This window comes from Pteropus vampyrus, unplaced genomic scaffold (assembly GCF_000151845.1).
Source record: "Pteropus vampyrus isolate Shadow unplaced genomic scaffold, Pvam_2.0 Scaffold7, whole genome shotgun sequence".
In the NCBI taxonomy this organism is placed as follows: Eukaryota; Metazoa; Chordata; class Mammalia; order Chiroptera; family Pteropodidae; genus Pteropus; species Pteropus vampyrus.
The window spans coordinates 15,726,721-15,748,504 of record NW_011888788.1 but is presented as its reverse complement, the minus strand read 5'-3'; the positions used below and the strand labels follow the sequence as shown (position 1 = coordinate 15,748,504).

The window sequence follows — 21,784 nt, the reverse complement described above, 5'->3', positions numbered from 1 at the left end:
GGTCATGTGTGCCTTCCTGTTATAATTGAGCCTTGATTGCTGTTGGCATGTCTGTGGGAAGGATTAATCCTCAGGCTAATTGGTCATGAGGACTGGCTGTGACTATAGTGAAGAAGCTGTTGTGCAGAGCCTGACCCTACAGAGCAGGATTTAGTTTAGCAGGGCTCTGGTGCCTGCTTAGTTTGCCCTTTGGGTATGTTGTTTGTGGAGGTAGTTGGGTGATTCTCTGGTGTTGTCAGAAGCTAGCCACTGGGAATGTTGGCTCTGGGACCTTTTTGGAGGGGCTCTTGTGCAAGCCAAGGTCAGCTGCTGCCTGTGCCCTGCCTGTGGCCACTTGGTATGTGCTACAAAGTCATCTACTGGCAGTTGCCACTTGCGCTGGGCTTGGAGATACCTGGGAGATGTTAAGCTGCAAACTAAGGCTGGTTTCCACTAGTGCAGGGCATAGGGCTACTTAGAAAGGGGTACAGGGCATGCTGAGGCCAGATGCTGCTTGTTTTGGGTTTATGTACTCTCTGAGCAGGAGAGAGTCTTCTTCCTGGAATATGAGTTCTAGAAAAAACAAATAAATCTCTCTGTCTCTCTGTCTCTCTCTGTCTCTCTGTCTCTGTCTCTGTCTCTCTCTCTCTTCCCCCTCCCTCCCTCCCCCTTTCTACCCCCTCCCCCCCATCTCCTCTCCATCTCTTTCTCCATCTTTCTATCTATATCTATGCTTAAGGTTCTTTGAGAAGTTTTAGGAAGGTCTACAACATGAGCCAAGACTGGCTGTTTGTATGGAAAAGCCACTGGAAGCAGCTTGGTGGGCATGCTAGTTGGGAGTGTGGGGTCTCAGGAAGTAACCAGAGTGGGATGAATGTTGTTTGCCAGGTAGATGGAGATTCAGACTTGTTTACTGCCTGTACCTGCAGGCTGGGTTTGGGGAGGGCTCAACAAAGTAACAATGGCTTCTGCCAGCACTTCTGTCTAGGAGAAAGCTGCCCCTCCAGCCCTCTCCCTGAAGCCAGACAATTCAGTTCCTTGTGTATATACCTGATGCCTTTCGAGCTGCTGTCCCACTGGTGGAGCTCAGAGCAAGTGAGTGTTAGCAAGTAAGTTCATGTGTGGGCCCTTTAAGAGGAGCATCTGGGACTCCAGCAGCCTCTTGTCTCACTCAGCCACAATCTACACTGGTTTTCACAGCCAGAAGTTATGGGGACTTCTCTTCCCAGCACTAGAACTCTGGGCTAGGGAGCCTGGTGTGGGGCTGGGACCCCTCGCTCCTCAGGGAGAACCTGTGCAGCTGAGATATGCCTCCCTATTTTTTAACTGCCACACGTGGATATGGGACCAGCCTATTTCAAGTCTCCACCCCTTTTACCAGTCTTGAGATAGCTTCTTTTGTACGTCCTTAGTTACAAGACTTCTGATCAGCTAGACTTCAGGCGATTTTCATTGATGGTTGTTTTGTATTTTAGTTGTAATTATGATGTGGTTTTGGGAGGGTGCAAGCACAGCATTTACCAACTTACTCCTCCATCTTGACTGGAAGCTGTAACCCACTTTTAGAAGTTGCAGATAGGTGATGTATAGGACTTGGCAGATCTGAGAACACAAAATCCTTTGTCAGTAGTGGAGAAAGCCGGGAAGCAACCTGACTTTGGTTATTACAAGTTTCCTAAAAGAGTTAGAAAATTTCCTACACAAAGTAGGTATGGAAGTAGGAGGTAATGATGGAGCTTAAAACATGAAGACTGTAAGTGTATTTAAGAAGTAGTTAGAACCTCACAATAGAAGATGGAAAGAGTAAATTAGTTGGTTTCTGGCTTGGAGTCACCAGTGCATGGATGAATATAGAGGTACTGTCTTGGAGACAAAGGAACTAAAGGTTTTCATACCCACTGATAGAAGAGTCTTCCTCTTGGAATTTGAATTCTAGAAAAAAACCCAAAACGTTGTCTGTCCGTCCGTCCGTCCATCCATCCATGTATATGTGAGGATCTCCAAGAATATGGTGAAACCCACCAAAGACCATGCCTGTGGACTAAGCTCCCATTCAGCATTTTTGTAGCCCATTCTTAAATTTGAGCAGATAACCAAGGCTCCCAATTATTTGAAGAAGTTTCCTAGTATGAAAATATGAGTTAGATATAAGAAAATGTGGGTGGAGTAGGGTGGAGCACATCTTAATAGAAGAGACTACAAAAAGAGAATTTTAAAACTATGTATTATATGAAACAAGGGCCAACGATATAAAAATGTACAGAGAGTACAAGAAAGAAGTTTTGGATAGTCAAAATATGACAGTAGAAATAAAATCAAGCCAACAGAAGAAAAGGAAGACGAAATTGGAGTTGAAGTATAATAAAAATCAAAAAGATGGGAAATAGGAATGGAAAGATAAGAAAATTAAGACCTATGTAAGATATTGAACCTTAAATAGGAAGTTGAGAAAGAGAAAAATTAGAGAAGGGAATTATCAATGCAATAATTAATTAAAATTTCTCAAAATTGAATATTATAGCTGAAAGGACCTAATGAATGCCAAATACAGTGGTTGAAAATAAATAATACCAAGACACATTATGAATCTTGAGAATATTAGATGCAAACACAGGATACTAAATTTTTCCAGAATTAGTAATTTTTCATTAAAAAAATTTCAAATATCAGAATGCTGCTAACTTTAAAATTACAAAGGAAACTATTGGAAAGTGTAGCAAAGCATTTCCAACACAGAATTCTGTACCTAGTCAAACTATGAATTATAAGTCAGGGACAAACTTTCAGATATGGAAGGACATGCCTCTTTCTCAGGGATTCACTAGAAAATATGATCCACAAAAGAAAGAATAAACAAATGTGTTTTGTTTTGTGGTTCTGGACTTACAAAAGAAAACTATAAACATATGTTCACACAAATACCTATATGTAAATGTTTATGGTAGCTTTATTTATAATCACTAAAAATAGGAAATTATCTAAATGTTCTTCAGCTGGTGAATGGATAAACAAAATATGACACATTCATAAAATGGAATATTAATTTTCAATAAGAAGGAACAAACTGATGCACACATCCACATGGATGAATCTCAGATGCATTATGCTTAGTGAAAGAAACATTTTTTAAAATAGAAAAGCTACAATACTGTAGGATTCCATTTATATGACATTCTGGAAAAGGCAAAAAAATAGCAGTGGTTGTCAGGGCAAAGAATAGGAGGAGGAAACTGACTAAACGGGCACTTTTGTTATGATGAGGCTCTTCCATATCTCAGTTATGGTGGCAGTTTAAGGTGACCGTTACATCATTGTATATACATTTCTCAAAACACCTTGAATCTAAAAAGATAATATTTGTTGTATGCCAATTATACCCCCAATAAACCTGTTAAGATTAACAACCACTGCAAATGTCACTTCAGCAATAAGGCCTTCCCTGGCCACCTATTTTTCATGGGCCTGTTTCCTACCCATTCTACTCAAGTTCCCTTTCCCCTCCCCTCCTTTAGAAAACTCTTAGAAGGGTTTCCAGGAAGTGTTTTGTCATCTCTAGGTTGTTGCCCTTTTAGTTTGAAGAATTAAAATCATTTGACCTTTCTCATTGATCCTGATTTTATATCCTTTCAAATTTTCAGCTATTTTATACTTTTCATCTTAATTATTTTACTCTGAATACAAAAATTTTCAAGCATAGGCAATTTGCATTAAAGAAAAAAAAGGCTCTAATGATGAAATCAAGATTGTGTTTCTAGGGTTAACACACATGTTTTTCTCCATAGATAGCAGCGAATGCCTTGCAGATGACTATAGTATAATTGCTGGAGGGAACCTCACTGGTTGGCACCCAGACTCTGCTGCTGTGTTGTGGCGAAGAGTCTTGGGAATCCTCGGAGATGTAAATAATATTCAGTCACCCAAAATCCATGCCAAAGTTTTTGGCTACCTGTATGAACTCTGGTACAAACTAGCAAAGGTATGTCTTGCTATGTTACTTTTTATTCTAATATGGGAAAATTGACTTATCTTTTAACATGAAAACTATGTTGCAGTTCACTACTGAACATATTCTGGAAAAAAAATTAGGTATACAAAGTATGATTATCAAAAATAAATAACACTTATATTTTGGTTATCTAATACAGAAGAGTTATTTAATGTATAAGAATATTGCTATAATATATTAAGAATAGGTTATTATTCAGTAATTTTAATTACTCTATAAAAATGGTACTGGCTTTATTGTACAAAATTTGGAAAATGTAGGACAATACTAAGAAGAACATTAACATCACCATCCTGCAAGGTAACCAATAGTAATATATAATCTTATTTCTAGGGATAAACACATTTTTACAAAAGTAAAATCTTAGAGGCCATACAATTTTCATTCTGGTTTTTGTTTTTGTTTATTACATACATTTTCCCCATGTTACTGTATTTAAAAAAAAAAAAGAAAAAACATGATTCATGTTTATACAATGTAACTTGTTGAACCATTCTTTTTCATTTGGAGTTCAGGACCTCTCCAAGCATTAACAGTCAAGGAAAAACAATGCCCTGGTTTTGTATTAAATCTAAAACCACATACAGTAAGTGAGACATAAAATTCAAAGGACAATAGATCTCACCAAAAAAAGAAAACTTGTAAATATTATGGGTTTTCACTCAACTTTTAGGAATTTAATTGGAAACAGCTATTTGACAATGGAACACAATATTGAAATGTCATTGGGATAAACCGTCTTGCCTTTCCTAAAATTTTCCTCTTTCTGAATTAGATACGGGATAATCTAGCAATAAGCCTGGATAACCAATCTTCTCCATCTCCTCCGGTCTTGATCCCACCACTCAGAATGTTTGCATCATGGCTATTTAAGGCAAGTGGATATGTGTTTATTCCTTTATTGTAATTTCCTCTTCCTTTCTGAAATTGAGTTTTAAAAATGTAATTGCCCAAGACTGCATGTTTTGAAGACAGACGGGGTCTTACTAAAGCCAATATGTCCCACATCTCCATAAACAACTCTTATGGAAAACTGAGAAGTAAATGAAATGTCGAAATGCTGTGCATCTGGAGTTGATTAAATCTTTAAACATCATCTCCTTGGCAGGCGACAACATTGCCAAATGAATATAAGGAAGGCAAACTACAAGCCTACAAACTGATCTGTGCCATGATGACCAGACGCCAGGATGTTCTGCCAAACTCAGACTTCCTGGTGCATTTTTACCTTGTGATGCACCTGGGATTAACCAGCGAGGATCAGGTATTCTGTGACTTCTTTATCATGGTAGCCCATTATTTGGAAAGTGCATATCACTCTTTGCAGGTTAAATTGAGATTGATGAAAATATATCGGAAGTGTTAAAATTCTCAGTAGTTTCAGCTCTTTTACACATGGCAACATTGGTCTTTCAAAAACGTAAATCAGATTTTATCACATCCCTGCTCCTCCCCACTGATTTTGCATTGCACCAACCAAATTTGAATATTATTCTATGGCCTATACAGTTTAATATGATCTAACTTCTGCCTATGTTGTCAATCTCGAAAATGCTATTTCAACCTCTTTTTGTTGGGATTCTTCATTAGATTTTGTTTAAAGAAAATGATTCTGGTCATTTAAAAATGTTTGAAAACTATGGTTTTAGGAATTAGGACTTTTTTTTTGGAAGACCTCACCCATAAATTAGGGGTCCTGACATTTCTTTATTATAAGGAATTATTTTAATTTCTTCCACAAAGAAATAGAATCAGTGGTTAAGTTGAAACAGAAAGGCCAAAGGAGCCTCTTGCGACAGCCCCTCCTTGCAGACCGAGGGTGTACAGTGTAGAATGTGGCCAGTCCCTAGACTTCCTTCCTTGTGGAAGTCCCCTGCCAGTGGGCAGAGGATGAGGAGGGGCACAGGATCACTCTGACTCTTGATTTGCTGTCTGAATATTAAGCATACAGGTGATGTGATTGGTTTGTACTTCACAGAGATTATTCTGCACTCTGGAGGATGGATTTAAAAATGTGACAATGGTAGCAAAGAGTAGGAGGCTGGGCCTGCAGACAGGGAGATTAATTAGGAAGTGGTTAAATGAATATAGATATTTAAAATGATGCGAACTAAGATGGTAGCATTGGAGAGGAGAAGAAGGAATAGGAAAGATTGAAGAAATTTTAAGCATTTAATTTTATCACTAGGTCTTCTTGACCAATTAGAGGTATGAGGAGTGTTTCAGAGTTTACCCTTTAAGTTGTGGTTACTTATCAATGAACTTGAATCATTCATGGACTACAAGTAGCCATCCTATCTGTATTTCTTTTGTTCTTTATAAATGCAGAAGAGTTATTTCATTTAATGAATAAGTAGAATTAAAGAATAAAAGAATTAAAGAATTAAAGAAATAGTAGTATTATTCAGTAATTTTAATTACTCTTTATAAAAGTGATACTGGCTTTATTGTACAAAATTTGGAAAATGTAGAAAATACTAAGACGACTATTAACATCATCATCTCATGGAATGTTTGATGCAGACACACAGAACTTTTAATAATCCTAGGATATATGTAGGTCATTCTCCTGATTAACCAGCTTTTCTTTGTTGCTTCAGAATGCACTTAAACCTTCTCAACCCTTAGGTCCTATTTAAAAATCTTGCAATATATTCCCTGATAAACACTTTGAGCTTTAATCATTGAACATTTATTAGCCATATTGACTACTGAGTTGTCAGATTTGCTCCAATTTCAGCAGCATATAAAGGTCGTCTATATATCAGGCTGGACTTAGATCCATAGTCTTGTTTATTTCCCAAATAAATGTAGAAATAGAGATGTGAAAGTAGAACTGTTAGTGCTTCGTGCTTAGATATTTTGCAGCCATCATTGCAGGTGGAAGCATCTTTTACAGAATGATGTAACTCAGAGCATGTGGAAGATTAAGGGGTATAAATAGGCAAGAGAATTAACTCTCACAGATAATAATGAGATCCCTCAGTGACAGCCAAGAGAGGAAAGTTTAGTTAACAGCGGTACTTGAAAGCAGTGTTTTGATAAGATGTTGCAGGAAAAAAATTTACTTGGAATTAATAACTGTAGAATTTTCTAATTTAATAGAAAAAATTTGAAGTCAGCAATAAACACTTAGTATTCCTAACATCTAGGTGTGAGTTTAGAATCTTTCTATTTTAAAGTGTGTTGGAGTGAAAATAAAACTATAAAATGAGATAAAATGAGTATATTATTAACATTTGAGAACCCAAAACATTATTTCGAAAAATAGAAATTTACAGTGTAGAAAAAGGAACTTTCAAATTTTATACCTAAAATTATTTTCTCATTTTAATGGATGCCATGTTTTTCTGTTAAGTTTGATTTTTTGTTGTTCATTGTAAAATACGTAAATCTTAAATGGTGGCCCATTGCCAGCAGTATTCCCAACGTCCAGACTTCTAAGAAAAACAGCAATATCATAAATTTCTATTTTATAATCTTCCTATTGTTTAGGCCATTAGAAGCTTGAATTTTTTCTGTATGTTTAATAAAATTGACTTTCGCTTTAACCTTAATGGTTATTGGTATGTTTTAGCAGCCCTGACTATCTGCCAAACAGAATTACTCTAAATAAACTATTACTTTGCCGGAAGAAAATTATGCAGAAGATCTTCTAATGAAACTTCTCTCACTTAAGAAATATCTCTGGTAATTAGTTTAACTTTGGGTCCATGTGTCTAAATAGATCATGATAGTTGTTCCAGATCTCATATGTACTTCTAGAAACACATGTAATGTCAATTATTAAAATAAAAGAAATCGTTTGCTGTAAAGAATACAGTTAAATTCAAATTTTTAATTGGCAAACTGTGTACCTATGACTAGTACCACTTCAGGGCTTGTTTCTATGCTATGAGAGTTCTCAAAAAGCCACAATTTTATGTAGCTTGGCACTAAAAGACTTAATTCCTGCAGAGAGAACCTTATAACTTTTTTTTATTTTTGAATAGATAAGTAATAGCAAATAATTTAAAATTTTTCTAATGTTTATTAGTTTTTGTCTTACAAATAAAATCCAAGGAGAATTTCCTCTTTTCTCCTCCGGGTGGCACACTTGTCTACACAACTTGCAGCTGTGTATAAGGACTACCACTAAGCTTTAAAACTGCCTCATGACTTAGAGCCCTGTGAGCATTATGTTGTGGCATGGTCATTTTACAAATGTTTTCCTAAATCTGAGAGTATCAAAATTATATTAGCAGTGGCTAATAAAGTGTTGAATTTGAAATACGCTCTAAGATTCTAATTTTTTTTCTGCTTTTAGTAATTAAAAACCTTTTTTTTAAATTAAAAAAACTATTTGTGAAATAGATATCTTACAGATTGTGTCCTATAATGCAGTCATGTAAAATCTTGGTTTCGTATAATGTGATAGCGAATTATTTATGTAAACAAATATAGTCATCTCTATATTTAAAAATAATAATACATATATACTGAATAGTCAGAAATTAAAACGTTACATTCCAAACCAACTGTTTTCGATATTAGTTGGACCAGTTTTAACTATTCTAATAACAATAATTTAATAGCTAAAACAATGATTTTGTCAAATAGCATTTCCCACATTGCAAATTTATGGTTTGTCAGTATGAGAAAAATGCTTTAAAATCGCTTTATGTTTCCTACGAAGTTTTCAAAAATTGATCTTGTTACTGGTTTAGGAAAATAATTAGGATCATAAAGATTTTCAAAATAACTATAAATTATTAACAAAATTTGGATGAATTATGAGACTGCAGAGCCTGCTGTGAAGGGGTCTTCTGCTTGGCTTTCCTCTGCCTGGCTACTTTGTGTCTGCTGGGCTGGCAGGGCAGAGGATCTTGTTTCCCCAGCACCCACAGTGCCAGACTCTGCTGGGAGCTGTGTGAGGATGTCCCATTGATTATTCCTTGCAGTTCAGTTAGATAAATATCATGACCCATTGTGTAAATAAGTAAGGTTCAAAAAATACTGAGAACTTTTGCCCAGTGGCACATCTTTTAAAAAAGGCTGTTAGAGTTCATAGGCAAGTATGAATTATCCACAGGGTAGTCTTTTTCATTGATTCACAGCTAACAATTTGGTCAAAATTGGTTGTATTCTTCTCTTCTGTCTTGTTTTATCTAGGCTTTGGCCTTGGTCCCCCCACCTCAGAATCCTTATTGGAGTACCCTACTGCATCCAACCTTTCCTTCCATAGTTGTCTTCCCAGTTCATCACCATTTTTCAGCTCCTCTTCTAAAGCTGTTCCTGGTTCTTCTTAGGTTTTCCTAATGCTTAAGCAGCTTTTCACCTCAGTCTTCCCTAGAATATTTAGACATGAAAGGAATTATGATTTGGATTCATTAAAAACAGTTCCTATTAATTTCATCATTATTTAAAACATATGGAAAGATCAATATGTGTGAAATGGAAAAGGACAGTTGAGGAAAGGAATTTTATTTTTGTTTTTAAGAACTTATATCAAAGACTGGAAAGTTTTCTTTGCTTAAAATAAGTAAGCTATTTTTTAACAATGACTTACAGATTTAACATTTTAATGTAATTTGTCTGTTATACATCAAAGTTAAGTTTTCTTTTAAATGAAAAACTTACATTAATGCAAATTTATTGTTGCAAATCTGCATGTAGAAATTTTGGGAAATGTAGTTCTTTCTTATTTTCATCTATAATAGCCTATTGTTGTATTTGCTAGCACACCAAAAAAGCATGAGGCCTGTCTCAGCTGGAGGAATATGTATTGTTCTGCCCTGAGGTAATAATCCAGCTACAAATCTGAATCATGATATTATAAAGTTATGATACAGTATAATATAGTATGAAGTAATGTAACAATTAAGAACATGGATTTCAAAACAGCTTGTCTGAGCTCCAATCTTGGCCATTCCCTTAATATCCAAGTCATGTGACCCCATTGTGCCGAAACGCAGGCAATTATAGTGCCTACTTCAGAGGGTTGTTTGAAGAGTTTGATGAGGTAAAACATTTAATACACTCATTTTGGAGTCTGGACACAACAGCCCTCAGTAAGTGTGAGCCCTTGCAGTATACCAGAGAGAGTGAGGAGGACAGCAACAACTTGAGTAACCAAATTATTTTATTTTTCTGATATCTTAAATGTTGTTATTTTTCCTTCATGTATTTTCTTGCCTTTGAACATAATGATTTGACTAAAAATGAACTACATATTTCTACTTCTTGACAGGCAAGAATTCTTTGGGGACACCCAAAGAATTGTAGCATTTCAGAATATATGGAGAAATAACCTCTCTCCACACTGTGGGTCAAATATAGTAATGATATGTTTAACCCTTGTGTGATTCAGAAACGTTTCTTGTGTGGCCATGGGCTCACTTTCCACCCATTCCTCACCCCACCCAGTGTGCCTTATGAATGATGGAAGCCAGAAAGCTGAACTCTGTGTGTCCCCAGCTCCTTGCAGCTGGGTCGACATCAACCCAGGTTCCATCTGGCAGAGGCACCTACATGGTGCTGGAAAGCTGACATGGGGAGTGGTCGGCAGCAGCTGTTGTGAAGTTCTCCTCAGGCACCTGCATCTCTGGCGGCAAGAGCAAGCCATGGAGTCTCTGCTGGAACTGCTCTGTGCTGTGCCTGGCTGTTTCTGCTTGTCACCTTGTTCCTGGTGGTAGAAGGTTCATGCTTGGTTCCCTGGCACTTCCTATGAGCCATCTAATGCCCTGATATAAATCTCTTTCCTCTTAATCTTAGCAGAGCAGATTGTTGTCCAAAGTAAAAACTTGCCTTTAGATGTTGACTACTGTGCAAGGTATTATGCTGGGCACTGGTGATACACGATCAACACTGGTTCATATTTCAACTGTTAAATGCACTCGGAGCATTTCTCCCCCACTCCCCTCGTACCTTAATTTTGGTTACTTGCTTTGTAGCCAAGAATATTTAACTTGTTTTAGGAACATTTTGCTTTTGTTAACTTTATATTTTAATGAATATTTCGCCACACCAGTATTAAAGAAAAAATAATTTTAAACATCATATATACAGTAATATTTTATCGTAGAAGTCAGATTAGTTCATGATTTTCTTAACGGATGTTACAACCGCCTCTCATGAGGTATATGATGGAATAATATTATAATAAACAGTCGTTTGTAAAAAGATCCCAAGGGGCCCCTCAGTGAGCTTTAGACTCAGCAGTGAGCTATGAAAGCAAGGTGCAGGGGTGCTACTTGTAAATTGGCCATACCTGACTCTTTTAATAACCCCAGACAGCCTGTATCATGCAGTGATATGTAATAATTGCATCACCTTTTCTCAGACAAAGAATTGTTCTTCACTGAAAATTTATACTTATAACTAGAACAACTATTTGTATTAGATACACATAAACTTATAAATATATTTAAGGTTAAAAATAAGTGAGTATTCAGTTTCAGAGAATGAAGGATTAAGATGGCAAATTAGGGAACTTGTTTACCTCATATCCAAGGAAATCTAATAGATCTCTAAAGTGCTTACTCTGTATAGCAAGTTGTTTTTTTTTTTTTAACCAAGGTTTGAATTAATGGGATTTTAATTCAGGACTCATAGAACAAAGTGCATATATATAAATTTAAAGGTCCAACTGATGTTTAGAGGATTAAATATTAACCTTGATATGTATCACTAGAGAAACTTTAGAAGGCTAACTTAAAAGTTTCATCTAAAAACAATTTTTAAAAAACCATTAGGGTCGTAAGTGAGTAAAAAATAAGACTAATTCCAAGCCTTATTCCTAAGATTTTTAAGAATGGGCAAATGTATCTCCCAAGATTGTAGGATACAGAGTGGCTTTAAACATATACAACATTTGACTTTTATGATAACAAGCATCATATTGGAAGCTGAAAGACCTGGGTGCTAGATTTAGCTTTGTCACCCACTGGACACTGGGACTTGCCTGGTCACAGGTGGTCAAGTGAATGAGCTGGACCAGAGGACCTCTAAGGCCCCCTCTTATTGAACATTCTTGTATACTCTGATTTATTTTTAGGAGTTTTATTATTAGGGTCGCATCATTCTTTACTAAATATAGCGAAAGGTTTGATAAACTTTTCACGTGGAATATTTTTCCTCACTATAGTAAAGACCTCATCAGGTTCTAAATATATATACAGTAGTATGAGGCTCATAAATGAATATCTGTAATATCCATCAATTTGTGCAGAGGGCCAAATGAGTGATACACATGTTATAGGAATTGCACTGTGTTGAATACCCTTCTAGTTAAGTTGATTTGAAAGCAGCTCACAGGTGAGGTTGCATCTGAGCAGGAATTTCAAGGATAAATTGAATTAAGATGGTATCACAAGAAGCAGGGTGGAAATTTACATGTCAAAGACACAGACTTTCTCAGGCCATGTTCAAGGAACAGTGACCATCGTGGTTTTGATTTAGTGTCATATATATGTGTGGAAATAATGTATGGACATGAATGCCGGCAGCACTGTAGAGAGCCTTGATTCAGTCTTTTTCATCCCATAGATACTGGAAGCTGTTGAAAGTTTTTGAGCACAATACTCAGCATGACCAAAAAGTTTTTTAAGAAGCTTAAATCACAGTGGTTTTGCGAGATGGATTATAATCAGGAGAAAATGTTCTCAATAAGCACAGAAAGGGAAATTGTAGTAGCCTAGGGGCAAGGTAATGAGGGCCTACCTAATAAGGACTGAGACACAGATGGATGAGTGTGTGTGTGTGTGTGTGTGTGTGTGTGTGTGAGAGAGAGAGAGAGAGAGAGAGAGAGAGAGAGAAATACTTTGGACAGGTAAGACATAGTACTGCATGGTAGGTACGCTGAAAAGGTAGAGCCTCCTGGCACTACTCTCATTATCTCTCAAAGCAGAAGTCAATTCAGAAAAGCAAGAAGATGAATTGAGAAAAGGCGAGGGGCAAGGTAGGATGTGATCCCTCTCTTCACCATGGACATCGTAGCACAAGGGCAGACTAAGCAGTATATGAAGGCTACACCAAGAGGTGTCCCCAAAGAATTCTTGCCTATTAAGAGGTAGAAATATGTGGGAAAGATTTCCAGGAACATTTTTTCTCCACTTAAGGGAACATACTTTCTAACTCTTGGAATTCAAATAGTCGATGTGCAAACTATAAACATATTTATAGTTGTTAAACCAGAACTTCTAAAGGTCTTTGTTATTTTATGTTTTTGTTAGCCATTTAAATTACTTTTTGTTTTTGAAAGTAATTTGACATTAAAAAACAAAACTTATTTTTCTTTTTTTTAAATTAATTGTTTTTATGGTGGCATTGGTTAACAAAATCCAATACAAAACTTATTTTTCTGATAATACAATTTTTATTAGTTCGAATTTACTTTATTCATTTTAATGGGAATATAAAGGTTTACTGAAGCAATAAACAAAACTTTCAAGTTTGACTTAGGTAAGATGGAAGAATAATATTTACAAGGATTGATGGCGTACATCAACTCTCTCTTGACATATATCATTAAGTAAATGATGATTCTTATGTGCTTATTGTATAAATTCAGAGTGATAAAATGTAGCATCTATCATTAGTTAGTGTTATACCATCAAGCAACATCCAGTGCTTTCTGAGTGTTTTCTGTAATGTTTCATGAGAATATATAAGCCATAGTTAGTCGAAGTTTTATCAAAAAAAAAAGCATTATAACTTTATTCAGCCGCCAGTGGCTGTAAGACTTAAGGTGAACAACTACATCAGAATAATAAACTGGAAGGTTTTTTTTTTTAATTTTACAGCTGTGAAACCAATAATTATTTTTAGTAGGCTACTGACTGAGCCCACTTACACCTAAATAAGGAAAGTAGAAATATGGAGAAGATAACAGATGGTGGAGGTTTTGGTTATGAGGTTTAACACATGTGCGGTGAACTCGTTACACAACTTTAGAAAGGGTAAGATGATGGCATGGGAGGCTGATCAGGACAGGAAGACTACCTGAGAGGCCAGGAACTAGAGTTTGGTTTGATTTTCCCTTTTCAAGTTAAAGGTGTAAAGATTTTTTTTTTCAAGTAAATGCTATCAGTGAAGAAAATGAACTTTGTATATTTAGTTATAAATGTTTAATAAATACGTGCTCCATGAAATAAAACATTAAAATGCAATGTACTATCAACTCAACATATGTGGAAAATTGAAGGACTTTGTTCTTAATGAACCGTTAACCATATGATATAGTGTATGCAGTGGGCTGCATTTTTCAGTAGAGAAAATGTTCTTTTGCCCTGGGGTCTCTGGAAGGAGACTGTATTGTGATATCTTGCAAGGCCCAAGTCTTCAGAATCTTCCTTAGTAGACTCACGGGAGTATATCTTGCTTTTCTCAGACCGAGCAGGCATTCAATAAATGTGTTGATTGATAGAAAATTAAGGAAAAAAAGGAAGACCTTAAACCACGTTCATTGCCTCATGGAGAAGAATGGGTGACCAAAGTAGCTGAGCTGAACTATTCTGGTTGAGATTCTGGCTCCAACTATCAACTTTAAAGCAGGCATTAACTTTCTATAGTGGTGAGCTAGCCAATGTTCATTACCCTGGAACAGTGATTCCTAGGACACAAAGGGATTTTGCTACCTTCCTTTCTCTGAGGACACTGGGCAATGTCTGGAGACAATTTGGTTGTTACAAGTGGGGATTGGGGTGCTCTGGCATCTAGTAGTTAGAGGCCAGGGATGTCATTAAAGTTCCTACTATGTACAGGTCCACAACAAAGAATTTATGATCCCAAGTGTCAATAGTGGTACTGTGGTTGAGAAACCCTGTTTTAGTAGATGACACCAAGGAGAAGAGGCAGGTAATATAAATTATATGACAAACTCAGTAATCAAAAAAAGTATGAATGACTAGCTCTCTCAGTTTAACCAAGGAAATTAAAACATACAGAAATTCAACCAGGGAGATTAAAGTTAGAGAGGCAAATGTTTTAGGTTAAACTATACAAAAATTGCCATTATTGAACTGTTTTTTCAAAAAGTGGGGATGCAATTTCATATGGTTCAACTTATAAAATTCTGCATTTATATTTTATAAATCAATTTAAGAAGTAAGACATGGAGTGCATTTGATTAATTTAGAGTCAACATGAAAAATATCTAAGATTTTGTCTGGAAGCCTAATCTGAATAAGTAATATAGCCTGTACCTGCAAAGCTCGAGGCACTGCAAGACTGATTGGAGCCAGGGAGGGGTTCAGGGTGGCTCTGCTTCCCCTATGCACCTGCCCAAGTGGCTGAGAGGATGAAGAATGGCAGGAGAACAGCTTGCTTAGTGAAGAGTCAACTCATGGGCAGATCATTGCTTTCTTCAAATGTCTGGAGCCCTGTCTGTGCTGGGAGAAGGGTCAGACTGTCTTACTTCCAGAGCAGGGCCTGAGGGAAGACTCCAGCTCATCACTAGAGACACTTTCTAACCCAGCGTCCTGTTCAGATATGGCTGGTGAATGATTTGGGGTTTGTAAGCCTCTCAAACTTTAAAGTATCCATCCAAGGCTCTCTGGCATAGCTATCTCATGGCTGCATGGGTGAAAGGGACATCTACTTTGGATCTTTAGCCCTGGCCTTGCACTTAAAGCTCTGCATCCTTGAGTCAGTGATCACCCACATAGCCTTTTTTAGCTTGAGCTTATTGTTTTGTGAAATGGGGTCATTGTGACTCTTTTTGGGGACTTGGAAAGGTGAGGACAGTTAGGCCTTCAATAGGTGGTGGTGTGGTCACTGAAGAAGGGATTCTCTGTTGTTTGAAATACCACTTGTTGACCTGCAAGATTATCTATTCCCATTTAGAATTCTACGAAGGTTTTAAGAGAATTTATGTAAAGAAAAGCTGAGAGAGAGATGGCTTCTAGTGGTATTTCAGGTTCTACTCTGTACTGAGGAGCAGGGGTGCTTTAACTCCCATTTGGAAAGGAGTGATTTTGAATATAAGAGATTTTAAATGATGGCTATGGTTTATAATCCATAAAGGATAGGTTTGGATACAAGGAAATAACATCAGGCAAAGCATTTTAAATTGCAAGTTTTGTTTCTGTGAGAAAGTGCTCTCCTTGTGAGAAATGATCTCTTTTTGTCTGTTGATTTCTTTTTAATATATAACAATAAGTGATAGTGTGCTAATTACAGATTATTCAGCTATTAATGCTATTTACTGGAACTCATTTTAAAGAGAACACTGTTTTCTGTAGAAACAATAAACAACAGTATTTCTTTTGTTCTTCAATAGAAAAATATTCTTCGGCGTAGGTATTTGTGGGCTAGAGAAACTTTAGCAAATGAGAACATTTTAGAAATAAGACATTAAAATTAAATACTTACTTTTTCCCCCCTATACTAGAGGCCTCCATTGAACATGTTCAGCATGATTCTTTTGTCAAGACCCAATGCCTTTGTGTTACCTATTTGCTTTTCTGTCCTGGGTCCCCATGGAGTACTGGCTGTCACACTGCAGGCGCCCTGTGCTCTTGGCCCATCCTCACTCTGCATAGCTATCGCCTACCCCTAAAAGTTCATTGCTGGAGGCCGGGGCCATGCTTTATTCTGCCTCAAACTCTTCCCAGCAGCAGACATGGTACCTGCAAACCAATCAATGCTCAAGAAATTTGTCAACTTACTGTTAAATGTTTTTGTATAAAATTATCAGAATGACTTGACTTTCATTTCACATTTTTATGATGAGTAGATTTAAAATCAAGTCTTAATTTTTAGTTGGTCCTTCAAAAATTAATATTTTGGGTAAGATCATGATTAAAAATACTGCTGTAATTTAATAAAAGCAATGACTTATAGAGTTCTAAAATTTACAAAATGCTTTCAGGTCTCCTTTGCCTTTTGTAACCGCATTGTGGGGTCGATTGCATTTCTGTTCCCATTTTACAGATGAGAAATTGCTTGCTTGGGTAACAAAGTATCTGCCCAAGGTCAGATAGCCAATTAGTGGTATCTTTTAGGAAGTCTTATCTCGAAATCCCTCCTCTTCCTACTTCCTCATCCCCTCCTACATCTGCCTGAAAGCAACTTTGTTTAAAGAAAAAGGAAAGTATTTTTGAAGCCCCCCTAAATGAATTTTATTATGTGTAAATTAAAAATCAAAATGTCAAATAGTTATTCCTAGAATTTGAAGCTGTTATTATTCTACATGGTCTAATTGCTTACCCATACCTCTTTCCTTGTTGCTATGGTGGGATTGGCATGTAATGGGCTCTCCATCATTTGATGGTCAAACCAGGTGATGTCTCAGGTTTTTTGATACTGCTACTTTGTTAGTGGTTCTGGCCTGAATGAGGTTGATAGAGCTGGCTCCCCTTGGGATTTTTCTCTCAAATTTCAGCTGTTCTTGGAAGCTCTTTGTCTAAATACAGCTTAAATTACAAAAAAGAAAGAAGTAATTCTGTCGCCCAAGCAGAAACTAAAACGGTACCTGTTGGACTGTTCTATGTAACTCATCCAGACCTTCAGCCCTCATCGGTGGTATGGTCTGTACACTCCCAGAATTGAATGAGCACTGAATATATACATACATACATATATACATACACACACACACACACACACACACACACACACACACACATACATACACACCTACATACAAATATATACACACACCGAACACAAAAATGTTGCTCATATGTGCAGGTGGATACTTTTGCTTTTAAGGAAACAAACTGTAGAACATGCCTTTTGTGTTAGCCTAGAATGAAAAGAATGAATAATAATCATATTCCAAAGTTTATTTCTTCTCTGGTGTGAGAATCCCCAGAAGACAAGGGAAGCTGCAAAAGAAATAGTTTTTCCCCTTAACTTGTTTCTGGTCATAGGCTAGGAAACAGCCCAGCAGAACTCCGTGCCACTAAGCAGGCTCACTCTAATCCAAACCTGAGAGCCAGGTTTCCCAAATTCAGCAAGTAAGGAGGAAATATTTTTAAATGCAGTGGATACTAGTCTTAGCAGCATCAGAAGCCCTAAAAGTCTTTCAAGCAGAGTTGAAGCTATAAGTAAATGAACACAGAAGCCACAGCTGGTTTGGTTTCTCTAGTGATCACTTTGAGGGAAAAATAGATGTCTCGATTTCTTGTTGCAGTCCTGGGAAATTTCTTGGTGTTTTTCTATAGAATATTTCTAACCACTACCTCCCCACGTTCTGTGCCCACACACATGCACACATGCATGCATGCACACACAGTTCCTTTCTAGCAGTTTCCTAAGAATACTTTGGTGGGAAGCTCATTTTTATTTTGAAGATAGCATTTTATGACCCAGTTCCTTCATGTGATAATGTTTCTATGCGAGTACTAGTTATGCGTGTATTTTGGAAGCACATCTTTAAGCCATAGCAGTCATTTGTTGACCTCACTTGCAAGTATAGCTTTAAAAGAGTATTATTTGCATTTTTAAATGATAATTAGGCAAAGTGAATGAGATGAAAGAATAATCTGCACTTCAGAGGTAGGTAACATCTTCAAAATGGTGTTGTGCTTTATATATAAGGCCGATCATTCATGAATATCAAAAGGTGCTTTGTTGACACTGAGTTAACCTTTTCTTTTCTTATAAGGAGGAGGAGTGTGTTTGGGTTTGTGTCCAAACCTTAGGGCAATTTCTGGCCTTGATTGATCTACTTCAGGTCTATAAAATGAAAGGATGGATGGTGATCTCTTATATCTTTCCTCCCTAAGTTTTCTTGGCTCCAAAGGAACAAATTAAATACCCTTGTTACCCAAATTCAATAGAGATGTGTTTTCCCTACTAAATTTGTGTATCATTCTACGGTAACACAAGTGTGTACCAGATCCTTAACTGGATTCCAGCATGAGAGTGTGTTGATTATTCTGTTTGGTGTCATCGATGATATTGATTAAACATCAGTGTGTTAAGCCTATGGTTTTATCCTAGAATTTTTTAAATATTCTAAGAAGAATATATTTCTAGCTGATGCATTTCTTAGACAGGATGAACAGTAAACCTGGGAACAGTATGGCTGCCTGTCTTTTTCGTACCTGTATTAATTGTCTGTGTGTGTATTTCAATCACTGTGGTAATTCTTACCTTAGATAATATTGCTTGTATGATTACTCACCATAAGTGCTTTTCTACCTATCCTGTTATCTGTGATGGCAGTGACTCTCCTTTTACTTTTGTAGAGGAGAGAGTAGAGATTTCATTCAGTTTAGTCTCTTCTGAAACAAGCAGCTGGTTGCCTCAGAAAAAGCAGATTTTAGTATCCTCCTATCCCACCTTTACCCACGCTGCTCCCCAGCCCCTTTTTAAATTCTCGAGATGTACAAATACCATTCTGTGTAGACTTGTCCCTCAGCTTTGGCCATGAGGGTTGGTCTTCTTTCAGAGTGCTGCACTGATGTCTAGCATTCTCAGAACACTTTATGCACATGTGAGTCTGATGCAGCCTCGATGCTCTTGACTGTCATCACTTCGCAGGAGCAGTTCATTGAAGCCCTCATTTATTAAAGTGTCATTGTGAGGAGTTAATAACTGCTCTAGAGCATCTGCATCATTCTCGTTAAGCCAGACTGTTGTACAAACTATAATGTTGTGGATTTGAGGCTGATCAGAGTCACAACTAAGACAGTCATTATATACTCAGGTCATGACATTTTCAAGGCATGATAGGTACAGCTGGTACGTCACTTCTTTCTACGACCCTCCAACATTTTCCCCATCTTAGGGAATCATAAATGTCCCAGAATTTCCTGATGGGTTTGCCATCTCCCTGTGAGTCTCCCAATTAAGCTGTGAAATTCCTATTATAGGAAGAACATATGAAAGCAGCCCCTGTGATCCATGGGCTGCATGTAGGGTGTTGTGCTGATCAGAGTAAGTGGGGGGGGGGGGGGAGGTGGCGTTAATAATTTGTTCACAATGCTGAGGACTTGGGCCTGAGGGAATGACCCAATTCATTTGACAAAGGGTAAGTTCTTTCTCAGAGCTTCTGACCTCTAAGTACCCTGAACATCCTCACATTAATTCATTAATCTCCAAAAATATTTTGAGAGAAGGTTACTCTGGGTTTGGATGTCATATCATAGGCTCTGGCTTTCTTCCCACCAAGGAAACAATACGAATATCCCTTTTAAACTTCCATGTTCCTCCTATGACCAGGAACAGTACAAGGATGTCCATTCTCAAAGCTTCTATTCAATGGTATATTGGAGATTCTAGACTGGGAAATTAGGTAAGAAAATGACACGAAAAGCATTCAGATAGAAACAAAAAAGGAAAGCTATCTGTATTCACAGATGACATGATCTTGTATATAGAAAACCCTAAGGAATACACACACTAATAGAATAAATACATAAATTCAACAAGGTTGCAGGATACAAGATCTACATAAAAAAATCACCTATATTTTCTATACACCACAGTGAACAATTTGAAAGTGAAATTAATAAAACAGTTCCATTTACAGTAGCATCAAAAAGAATAAAATTTTTAGGAATAAAAGTAGCCAAGGAAGGGTAAGATATATATACCAAGAACTATAAAACATTGCCATAAAAAACTAAAGAGGACCTAAATTAATGGGAATATACCCCATATTCTTGGATTGGAATATTGTTAAGATGGCTATAATTCCCAAATTAATCTACAGATTCAACGCAATCCCTATCAAAAGCCCAATGGCCTTTCTTGCAGAAATGGAAAAGCTGATCCTAAAATTCATATGCAATTTCAAGGGACCTTAAAAGGCCAAAACAATCTTGAAAAAGAACAAAGAGGATTCACAGTTCCCTATTCCAAAACTTACTCCAAAGTTACAGTAATCAAAACAGTGTTGTACTGGTGAAAGGTTAGTATATAAATCAGTAGAGTCCAGAAATAAACCCATACATCTGTGGTCAGCCAGTTTTCAACAAGGGTGCCAAGACATTCAGTGGGGAAAAGAATAGTCTTTTAACAAGTGGTGTATCCTTTTTCACATGCAAAAGGATGAACTTGGACTCCTACCTCATACCATATACAAAAATTAAAATGAATCCAAGACCTAAAGAGCTAAAAATATAAAACTCATGAAAAAAAAGATAAGAGTAAATTGTTGTGATCTTGGATTTTGCAATGGATTCTTAAATATGATATCAAAAGTACAAGCAACAAAAGAAAAAAATGGATAAATTGTACTTCATCAAAATTAAAATCTTTTGTGCATCAAAGGACACTTTAAGCAACTAAAAAGACAACCCACAAAATGGTACAGAGTATTTGCAAATCATATCTGATAAGGGTCTAGGGCCAAAAATATATTTTAAAAAGTCTTACACATCAACAACAACAAAAAAGCCCAATTCAAAAATGGACGAAGGACTTAGACTCCAAAGGATTTAGACATTATTTCCAAAGAAGGTATAATAATGGCCAATAAGCAGATGAAATGATGTTCATATCATTAGTCACCAGGAAAATGCAAATCAAAGCTGTAGTGAGATACCACTTTATAGTCACTAGGATGGCTATAATGATTTTTTTAATGATGGAAAATAAATGTTGATGAGGAAGTAGGGAAATTGGACCCTCATATATTACCGGTAAGAATGTAAAGTGGTACAGCTGCTACAGAAAGTTTGACAGTTCCTCAAAAGTTCTGTAAACATAGAATTACCATATTAACCAGCAATTCCACTCCTAGGCATATACCCAAAGAATCAACAACAAGTATTCAAACAAAAACCTATACACAGATTTTCACAGTAGCACTATTTACAGTCACCAAAAGGCGGAAACAACTCCAGTGTCCATCAGCTAATGAAA

At 36.7% G+C, this 21,784-nt stretch overlaps 1 protein-coding gene across 1 annotated transcript in view; it reads left to right on the top strand.

Annotated features, from left to right (window-relative positions):
- RALGAPA2 (Ral GTPase activating protein catalytic alpha subunit 2) overlaps nucleotides 1-21,784 on the top strand; it is a 295,774-nt gene that overhangs the window by 136,192 nt on the left and 137,798 nt on the right. Inside the window, exons 21-23 of the mRNA XM_011371357.2 lie at nucleotides 3,762-3,955; nucleotides 4,761-4,859; nucleotides 5,094-5,249. Coding sequence (XP_011369659.1) covers nucleotides 3,762-3,955; nucleotides 4,761-4,859; nucleotides 5,094-5,249 — 449 coding nt within the window. The remainder of the gene's footprint in view (nucleotides 1-3,761; nucleotides 3,956-4,760; nucleotides 4,860-5,093; nucleotides 5,250-21,784) is intronic.